The sequence below is a fragment of the Dermacentor albipictus genome, chromosome 2 (genome assembly GCF_038994185.2).
Source record: "Dermacentor albipictus isolate Rhodes 1998 colony chromosome 2, USDA_Dalb.pri_finalv2, whole genome shotgun sequence".
NCBI classification, from domain to species: Eukaryota; Metazoa; Arthropoda; class Arachnida; order Ixodida; family Ixodidae; genus Dermacentor; species Dermacentor albipictus.
Window position 1 is genome coordinate 111,850,537 of NC_091822.1, and position 10,823 is coordinate 111,861,359.

Genomic DNA, 10,823 nt, shown 5'->3' on the forward strand with positions numbered 1-10,823 from the left:
ATTGTGATCTGAGGTTCGTACTTGTGCTGAAAATTACAGTTCAGTTTGCTCTATTTGAACTCTAGTGTTGGCGCTAAATTCTTAGTGTAACAGAATGGGGAATAGTCGGGAAGCGGCAGATGGTCTGGCTGCAGGTACGGTGCGATAGAACGTGACCCGGAAACGCTTTTTTTCTGGACTTGACGCGTCATCTACTGGCGCTGCTGAGAAGCCCGCTTGTGCCCTCCGAGACGACAAGCGTGGCGCACCGGTGCATGCGAACGCTGAGAGTTGTTCGTACGCTCGCTGAACCCTCGGTGATCCTTGAGTACTCAATGATCCAAGTTGGCGAGAGTTTCATTGAAGAGCGCACATACCCATGGTATTTGTGGCACAGCTTGCTAGTGCGTTGTCTATCTGTACTTAAGGAACACTTGGGACGTGGGTTCCATTTAAATTTAAGGGATCCCTTTTTTCATTATATAACTATAACATTGAGCTATGACGATGCGAAATTAGCGCAGAAGCACATTGCAGAACGTGGCAGTGCGTCTCACGAAAGGGCTTTTAGTAGACGGGAGTGCTCACATGCGTAAACGTACGGAAACATGCTGTGTCGTGTGGGAGACAAAAATGAAGCGCTTGTTGCTTACAGTCAAGCGATTCCAAGCGTCCAAGTACGATCCGTAGTCAGAATATGGTACAGTAGTCTCCATTCTGGACAAAAACGATGAGTATCGCTGACGTCGGATCCGTAGCCATATTACGGCACAGTAGCCACCATTTCCGAAACAACCAAGAGTCACGCGCTATCCCGAAGAAACTAGGACTACGATAAGAGCACGCGAGGTCCCTTACGTACGCGCCCAAGAATGGGATGCATGTGTACGCTGTGGGCCCGTACGCATCACGTACGGCTCGTGTTGCGCTCCGCACATGCTCGTCATGCAGAACGTAACGCTCTTGCAGAGGCAACAGCGTTGGTTACGCAGCGCATGCAGTGCTAGAAGTGTGTACTGTAAGATTGCACATTTCTTGTGACAAATACCTGGTTAATAATTTTGGGGTCAAAGACGTTCACTGAGAAACGCACAGACCTAGGGACGCAAGTTGGTATCAAATGTGTTCACTGCAGACCAGCACCAACCGAGTGGCAAATATCCAAGCCTTTAAGTCGGCGTCAAAGAGGTTCTTTCAACAGTGGTACCCACTCAGTTCAGCATCTACAGTGACCGATGTCGGCGTGGAAGATGTTCTATGAATAGCGTTGAACACAATGCCACACACTCCGTAATCCCAGTTGGCAGGATGATTGGTTTGGAACCCTGTTCCCTCAGCACAGCAGCCCGATGCGCTGCACATTAAACCGCGGCCTATCCTTCGGCTCCCCCCAACCAACTTCCTCAGGACATTCGAATAAAGTTCTTGCCACTGCCACCTATTTACTAAGGTATGCGGGGAAGCGGCCAGTTTGAAACATATGTACAAGCATAGCTCCAGTAAAGTGCCTGAAGTGCCCCGAAGAATGCTACCGGATTAGGAAGCGCTTACGTCAAGACACGGAGCAAGGAGAGAAACACCGTTGTTTTTGAATACGATGTAGATACGTTGGTGTCTCGAACCGCTTTCCGTCCAAATTGTATCACTGGGTAGTAGTTCATGTTATATAGGCTACGGCATTGCGCTGCTGTGATGAGGGAACCGGATTCGAAGCCAGTTGTTCGTTCAAGCTGTGTCACGGATATGTGACATCGCGTATATGCCCCTCATGAGGTAATCCGTTGCATGCCAACTTGTTTTGCAGGGTATTCGATACTGCTTAGCAAACCTGTGTACCTTGGGTTACTTGGGTCACAAGGAAGGAAGGAAGAAGTAGAGAAGGAAAGGCAGGGAGGTTAGCCAGTTGAGCTCAACCGGTTTGCTACCCTACGCATGGGAGCGGGATGGGGGATGAAAGATGGGGAGGAGAGAGAGAGAAGCATATAGCACAGCATACATCGTCAGTTACAGCCCGTCACTCTTGCGTGGTACGTGACATCACTGTCACAGCAGCTTGTCCAAGCCCATCTCTTTCAAAAAGCGAAGTAGTCCCTTCGGCGCCGTCAGCTGTGATGTCTTCTGTCGGCGACATGTGAAAATCGTTTCAGACGACAATGGTCTATTGTCAAGGCGCGCTAGAACGGACGCTACGAACTGTCTCTGAACATTAAATACAAGACAGTCGCACAGAATGTGTTCTAGCGTCTCCCCGCAAAGAGAGGCATTGCAGAGAGCGTTGTCGGCCATTTCAATGCGAAATGAGTAAGATTTTGTGAATGCCACCCCTAGCCATAAGCGATAAAGCAGAGCGGCCTCTCTTCGGCGGAGTACAGTTAGCATAGAGATATGCATCAAAGAGGGCAGGTGGTATTGAAGATTGCTCCGGCTGGTCTGGCTGCTTGGTATGCACCATAGAGAGAGCGTGATCTAGCTCCTGTGCAAGCACTCGAAGTCTTCTGGCTGCGTCGGTCCGTGAAAGTGGTATGGCCTCTTCCTATGTGTCTTCAAAAGCTGCCCAAGCGGCATTATCGGCGTCTTCGTTTCCTATCACACCGCAGTGACTTAGTAGCCATTGAAACGTCACGTGGTGTCCTTTCTCATGTGATGTATGGAGTAGGCATCTAATATCGAATACGAGCTGTTCGTATGGCCCGCGACGCAGAACTGGTAGCACAGATTATAGAGCTGCCTTTGAGTCAGTGAAGATTGACCGTTGTCGAGGTGGTTCCCCATTAAGCATGAACCGACTAGCCCAAGCAAGAGTTGTTCTTGACGAAACAAAGTGCAGCGTGAAGAGCAGCTGGTTCCGCAGATGTCGATGTCATTGTGTGGTCAGTCCTAAAGCTCATGTTAAGAGCTCTTCCTGGGACAAACACAGCACCTGTCGAACACTAGACGTTTCTGGAACTATCAGTACGAACATGTACACTGTCCGCATACCTCTCACACAGAAGAAGCAGAGACAGTTGTTTCAGCACAGGCGACGACAGCTAAGACTTGTTCCCGATGCCTGGTCCACTGAGATTTACTGTGGGGCTGATAAGACACCAGGGGGGTATCGATGGTTTAGATGCAGTGGTGAAGCCAGAGGGAAGTTTGTCGTTATACTTGATGATAACTTGTGTCACAAGCTGGCCATTGATGTAAGCAGCTCGAAGATGGGGGAGATGAGGCAGTACCATCCCCTAGTGTGCCGAACCGATTGACACATCGATGTAAATTGGATAGATGTATATTGCAGGCACACCATGTGTATATGTGTAAATGTATTGAAAGTGTAGCTAAAGGCAACGTGGACACGTAAAACACGGACACGGACACGCTTGAGCATATTGCAAAGTACTGTCTATGCTTACTTAGTTTCACCATGACTAGAATTCATCACGTATAATGAGTAATGAAAAAACTGGCATAGGGAAAGATGCTAATCGCATTACCGTCACTAATGATCTCCAGAAGATGAACGCACTAACAATTTATTGTTGTCTTCTTGGCGCCGCTTTGTAAGCGGTGATTCATAGTATCGCTGCTTGGGATACTCCTTCACAAGGCGTTCTGCGACCGGGACGATTGTATTTCTCTTTATTTTCTGTTTATGTCCTCCTCCGCTCCTCCAGGTGCTGAGACATGCTCCCACAGTAGGTGCAGAAAAGAGCACCTCTTCCTCTCTACAATCATTCTCTCCCCCTACCTGTCATAGTTTTTGCTTTAGCACATGTACCAAAAATTCACATCAGTTGGTATGGGCGCTCATGTGAGCCCAGATCAGCTAGATAGGACTTTCGTAAAACATATGGCGTCCATTTATGCCCATCCAAAGTCTGGCTAAGCTCACAAGCTGAGGCAATAGTGAAGAAAACCGACAATTTTCTTGTTGTTTGTCTTTGCAGGGGCTCTGTCGAAGCTCCTATCCTGGAACGCTTACGTGCCGCTGAGCAAGCTCTCCTTCAGCGTCTACCTCATCCACGTGCCTTTCCTCCACCTTTTCTTTCACGCGTCCAGGGAACGAATGTTCTGGTCGCTCTTCAATCAGGTAAGTGAAAAAAAAAACTGGCTTACCGGATTTATTTACATGGGATGAACGAGGAATGCCTCACGATGTCAAGTGCTGATGTCCAAACGCTGGTTCTGACCTGAGACAGTTTTTCTGCGCACTGTCGATGGCCTCAAGCCTGCATCTCTTTAACTCGCCGCCGTAATTCAGTGGCTATGACGTTGCGCTGCTCAGCACGTGGGCGCGGGTGCGACAATTTGCCGTGGCGGCCGCATTTCAATGAGAGCAAAAAAAAAAGAAACTCATGCTCCGTGCATTTGGTGGACAGTAAACAACACTAGGTGGTGAAAACTTATCAAGAGTCGCCCACTATGGCACGCCTTATAACCAGATTGTGGTTTCGACACGTAAAATCCCAGAAGTCAATTTTTTGTCTATCTCTCCGTGACCACATTGTCGGCTTTAGATTTCTGACCGCAAAGCTTGTTAACCCACGGTGAACGGAACCGTTCCTTATAGTGCGGATTCTTACGTACTAAATTCCCCTCGCGCAGCTGAACACTAAACGCTTCGTGGATGCTCTGCGCAAGTGCATGTAGAGGTCGCTTAGGGCGAAGGGACAGTTTCAACAGTTCCTCGTTCCTTAAGGAGGCAAATATGAATGATAACGTTTAAGCGTTCACGAAAACGCATAGATCTTCAGTGCGACCTGCATTTTGACACAAGTGTATGCGATAGAGCTTAAAACAAAAATTGCTCATGCGCAAAGGCTTTGAAAGGAAACAGGGTCACAGAGCGTGTTACGAGTAAACAGAGAATAGTGCCATCACAAAATTGATCAACTATCTGAAAAATACCTATCGCGAGCAAACGTATTGACGAGGTACTCTTAGAAATGTAGTCTGAAGTGTGGTGGTAACGCAGTTCCCAGGCCAGCTCCGAAATGAGCATGATACAAATAATCATGAAAAGTATTCCTTTATATTTAGTTTTGTTATCATTGTACTTACAACAAATAAATGCAGCAAGGACCCAGCATAACAAGCTGGTCAAAGGAGGATAATTGGCCGCATAAAAAATAAACAGAAGAGCCAACAATTATTTGAAGATACAAATAACAACAAATGTGCACGTTTCAGTGCGGTCACCACTACAGGAAATTATAGTTGTGCGCGACCAGAATGACGTTCATTGTTTCGAGCAAAAGAAAGGGCTACATAGCAACAAAGTTGGCCTGGACAGAGCTTATCGCACTGTCCTACCTATAGGCGCAATCGTTTACATTTAACGTAAATTTTTAGTTCACTGAGCATAAGCATGCAATCTATTGCGCATGAACATGTAATGCCTTGAGCGCAAACATCGTCACCGTTCAGAAAACTGGGTGCCCATAGAAGGGTAGCACTGCAAAATTTTGCGATGAGACTAGGAAATATACGAGGTATTGCATGCAGTCAACCTATAGAAATCGCTTGGTCATACCTTTGTCCACCTCTGGACCTCTATGAACTTTTCGTGTAGCTGAACGTCCCGCCTGAACTGCTCAGTGGGTTATAAGGAATGTTTAAGTTTGGGACTCCCGAATAAGTTTGACCAACTGGGGTTCTTTGACACGCAGCCAAAGCACGGTACACGAGCGTTTTCCTCCGTCCGCTCCAATCAGATCCGCTCGGATCACGTGGCTGGCGAAACAAATCCCGGACGTCGTGCTTAGCAGCGCGGCAGCATGGTTACTGAATCATCGTGGCGGGTACTGAACATAAGTACTGGCCGATAACGACTATGATGGTGTAGCATGGTGATTGCTAAGTGTCACTAACACAAGCAGTATCAGCAATGGCTAGGAGATGACCAAGCTGTACTGAGGTTATTATTGTGGCTAGCGGCTAATTGTTCCAAGACAGCGTGGAAGACGGGAGACAAAGAAGGAAACGACCATACAAGTCCTGGCTGCTGTTTTTATGAGCAGCCACACAAGTGGTTGTAGCAGCCGCAACAGTGGAGAGAGTAGGGAACAAATAGGGTAGCCATATGCCTCCTTGTGAAAACTTGTGCCAAGGGAAGGGAAGAAAGGAGCAATAAAAAAGGGATTGGAGAAACAGCACTAGCTGAATGAGGAGGCGCGCATCGTAAAAAATTACAAGTGTAACGGTTAAAACAAGGTACTGTACGAGCAACATTAGTAATATTGGTCGTCAGCTATTGCTTGTCTGCTACTCACACACGAATAAGCAGTGATTTATGACTCCGGAAATAATCGGCGGCATAACTGGGAGAACTACGAGTAACAGCTCTGCAACAGCCGTACTATATATACCATTATAGTCTCTCGAAAAATCAGTAAGGTGCGTTAGATTTGTGTAAAATAACATTTGAAACTGATCCATCATCAGGCCTTACACCAATACGCCAATTCCCGTAGGCTTGTTGGAATGGGAATTCCGCGCAGAAATGTTCCTTTCGGGTGTTTTTGCAAAGATAGTGAACAACCTGTTTTTTTTTCTCACTTCCCTTTCAGCTCACGTTGCTGTTTCTTCTGCTCGTCTGGAGCTTCTTGCTCTCCTATTTATCTTTTCTGATTTGCGAGGCACCGACAGCTGCTCTCGACAAGTTGTTGTTTACCAGGCTAATTGGAGGAGGAGGACGAGGAGGAGGAGGAAACCCGGAAAAGGCACAACCTGAAAACAATCACGATGGTAGCGACTTGAAGAAACCGGAGAATTCAGAAGACAGCGTCTGCTCTCGCTGCTAAACGGACAGCAAGCAGGAGACGTGACGCCTGCTTCTCCAATTATTGCGAGCCTCAATTCCTGCGCGGAATATTGCGCCATAGCAAGCAGGTGATGTCCTAAATGGCAAAAATCGAAACAGTGCAGATATTCCTCGAAATTGGCCATTTAATAGCGCCATTGACCTGGCCACTTTGGCGCGAATGCTGCTGAGGACGACGTTAAGGTCGTACTGCCACCTAGTTGTGACGGCATGGTAGGTAGCCACAACGGAAGAGGAGGAGTTGAGAAAGGAGGAGTTCAGTGTACCTTTTTTTGCCTAGTTAATAGGGGACTCTAAAGGGAATACAAGCTACGCGTGTTGGTCGTGTTCACTCTAACTGTTGCTGGACTTCAGGCAACACAGTGAAGAATCATGCACGATTTTGCCGACCTAATGAACTATATCTTTGTAAGCATCTATTTTGTTATCAGCGGTAGAACAAAGCGCTAGTGGTTTGTGTGATATTGAGATGCTCAAGTGCTGCAGTCCTTACCCAGCACGTTAAATAAGCACAAGTCAAAATAATCCACAGCATTCCACTACACCGTGGGTCTCCTTATTTCATTTCTCGTTTTCTATACTTTTGCCTCCTACTAGTCCATGATCATCAACATTTTTTCCATTTTATCGATTGTTATGCGCTGATCTTTGTTGAAACTGTTCTTGTTCGCACTTACGTGCAGTGTTTTCTGTTTATCTCGAATAAGCTTTTACGGTGCGATTGAGAGTGATTGATTTTTGCTAACTTCTACCTTTTACCGCGGTGTTACTCCCCCATCTGTACCTCATGTTTTCGTTTCACTGTTAACTACAGCCCCTTTGGCTGCCAAAGGGCGGTTGGTAGTATGGAGTATTTATAAACAAATAAACAAATCAAAAATAAATAAATGAGAACATAAGATATAATTAAATAAAGAAAGCATATAAACTTATCCAATTATTTACTTGTCTTCGGTTCCCGCAGGCTTCTGGATTGAAATGTTTTGGAAGCGTAGATATTTTTGCCGTTCTATATCGTCATTACTGTCCATGTCAAGTAAATGTTAAGGCGCATTGTACTTAGCGCTGGGTGAAGAGCCGTGCTCCCTGCAGGCAAGCAGAAATAGCACATCTTTCTTCTAGACAACCTCTCGTGCTCCCTCAAGGATTGACTCATAGGGCGCTATTTCCATTACAAGCGCCTGCATTGCAACACTTCTGCGAGACGCGTCGTAGTCCATCATGTTCACGTATCGAGGCCGCCTCACTTTCCGTGATATCCGTGGATATTTCCTGGCCATCTTCCACGAACGCTGTTTGTGTGGACGATAGCGGCTTTTATAGTTTTAATGATTACTGCTCTGTAGACCACTGCTGGTGAGTTACTACAAACATATATGATGTGCCTGCAGACATGAGCGAAGTTGTTAATCGTACAGGCTACGCTTTTGTGACCATAAAATTCACAACAGCTACGTAATGGTGCGGTGCACTGTGTCTTGTAGGTCACTGGAGCCGCATCTACAAAACACGCTATACAAACCACGGTAGTAAAATGGCACTCGTTGACCAGATACCGCAGGCAACTCTGCTCATCTCCGTTCAATAGAAGCAGGTGCCTGTGTGAGCAGCCCACGTTTTCCGATCATAATGCCCAGACATAAGGCTCATAAGGGCCGGTTCCCAGTGAGAACCTTGCTGTATGGTGACACGGCCTGGAATGGAACTCTGTTTAACACTTTCGTGACTGCGGGAAAATCGGTAGTTTTAAGGTAGTCTGGTAATTATTTTTTTTCCTGCCACAGGAAATGATTCATGTTGAAGTGTATAATATCAAATTGTAGAAGAAGAAATTATCTTTCCAACGGTATTAATTTCCAACAACATTTTTATTAATAATAGTACGAAAAAATTAAGCAAAACGAAAAAATTGCAACAAAAATGAGAAACATCGATAAAAACATCAATGCTGCTTTGCACAAAAAAAATATTTACAAAAATCGAAATATACATTTTCAACAAAAGGGCCATATGAAATCAGCCTGCAAATTTTAGCTCTGTATCTACAAAAGTTCTTCAGGTACACAAGAAAACATTAGACCTAGTGTCGTCTATCATGCCACCGTGCGAAGCAGTTTCTCGATGAAGTGAAACAGAGGTTAGCTGCACGTTTCGCAGATTTGTTTTCTGCGCAACTTTTCTTTCTTCATAGCACAGTTTACACTTTTGAACCTAAGGTGCGCTCCGAGAGGGAACAATAGGCGCAACTAGGGGGTCCACAAAATGTGGCTCATCATATCCCAGCAGCTGGTCGATTAGTTCTAACCTGAAGGCAAACTGGTTGAAGTGCAAACTTCGCGATAATTCTGGGACTTCTGAATGCTGCTGATGATGCTCGTCAAACATCATAAAGCTATTTACTACAGCTATATCGATACAGTGGAAAAACAGTGTCTTCCACCAACGCACGGACTTCATAAGAATGTTGTAGGATCCGATGAGCTGGTCAGATTTATCCACTCCAAGCATGCCCACATTGTATTTCTTGATCAGCACCGGCTTCTTCACGGACACTTCTGTCCTCATACTCCCAACTTTCTTTCTTCGCTTTGTAAGGACGAGTTTATTCGCTGTCTGCGCGGTAGACATATTCACAACCCGCCTGTCTTTCCATTGCAAGTACAAAACATCCTGCTCCCGCAGCCATTGAACTCTGCCTTCTCTTTTCGCTTCTTTTCCCACTGTGTGCCTTTGAGTTCACTTAGAAAGCCACGCCGATCTTTCCACATTATCCCACATGGAAGTGTCTTGCGCTCCAGTAAATGAACAAGCAAAGATGTGGAAGTGTAGGAATTGGCCAAGGAAATGATGCAACCCTGACCAAGATAATTTTTGCACAGCCGCGTCACACCATCGAATGCCAAACCTTGCACGCTAGCCTCTTCGCGCTTTCCCGTGTAGACGCTGAACTGAACAGTGTACCCCGTTTCTGAATCTGCCAAAACGCATAATTTGTAACACTTTATCCCTCATGCACTGGCGAATTCCAGACCGACCTTTTGATTTCACCATTTTCTCCCCGACGGATAGGTTCCGACGCGGTTGAAAAAATAACGTGGAAATATCGTTGATGTGCTGAAGCAGAGAGGATATGCGGTGAAGCTTGCCATGGGATGCGACGGTCGTCTTCCCTGGATCAGACACCCTCAGGAAGGAAAGCAACGCCTTGAACCATTTCCTTGGCATCACTGTAGGCAGAAGAAGCCCGGAGAATAATCTGCATGTGCTCCAATAACAATGCAAGCATGGGACTTGCACGATTCCCATGTATACGACAAGTCCGATGAACTTGAGCATCTCCTCTTGAGTGACTTCCTTCCGCGATCTATCTCTCGCTGTACGTGGGCTTCTCGAAAATATGCATCCACGCATACTTATTTGTGTTGTTGCATATATCCCTGATGATTTCGGCGGCGAAAAACAACAAGAAATTGACGGCTCTTACGAACCGCCGCGCAGCACTCTGGAGCGCGATACCAAGGTCCACTCCCGGCGGTCTTCATATACAAAACTCCACTCTCTGCGTGGCCGCCGGCAAATGGTCCTGTCTGAATGACATTGATACCCTGCAGCTAGGAACTGTAACCCTTAGAACACGGCGGAAATCCTTACGATGCGATAACTTTTTTCCGAGAAGAAAGCAAAACTCACCGGCGGATACCTGTCGATGTTCCACGGCAGTTTGCTGCACTGTCGTCGTCCGTACTGAAGTCCGACGAATTGAAGTCGTCTTCCGAGTTTGTGGTGCTGTGATCATCCACAAATTCGAGCCCAGATGCGTCGGAATCCGTCGAAACTCACCGTTTCCCTGGAGCGGACGCGCACGACGTAAATGCCATCTCGAAAACAACGAGTGCTCGTCACCCCGACCATGCAGGCGCTTTAAAAATCCCTACACGGTGGAAAAGAGAAACACATATCTGAACCTGATAAAGTAGTCTCTCTTTAACCTGTTCGATGGTGCTAGCTGTCCTAAGCGCTTGGAGAGGCACCAAAATTC

At 46.4% G+C, this 10,823-nt stretch overlaps 1 protein-coding gene across 1 annotated transcript in view; it reads left to right on the top strand.

Moving 5' to 3' along the window:
* Window positions 1-7,548, top strand: part of LOC139055765 (nose resistant to fluoxetine protein 6-like) — a 55,098-nt gene extending 47,550 nt beyond the window's left edge. The window contains exons 14-15 of the mRNA XM_070533297.1: window positions 3,909-4,051; window positions 6,531-7,548. Coding sequence (XP_070389398.1) covers window positions 3,909-4,051; window positions 6,531-6,764 — 377 coding nt within the window. The 3' untranslated portion in view covers window positions 6,765-7,548. The remainder of the gene's footprint in view (window positions 1-3,908; window positions 4,052-6,530) is intronic.
* Window positions 7,549-10,823: the final 3,275 nt, after the last annotated feature.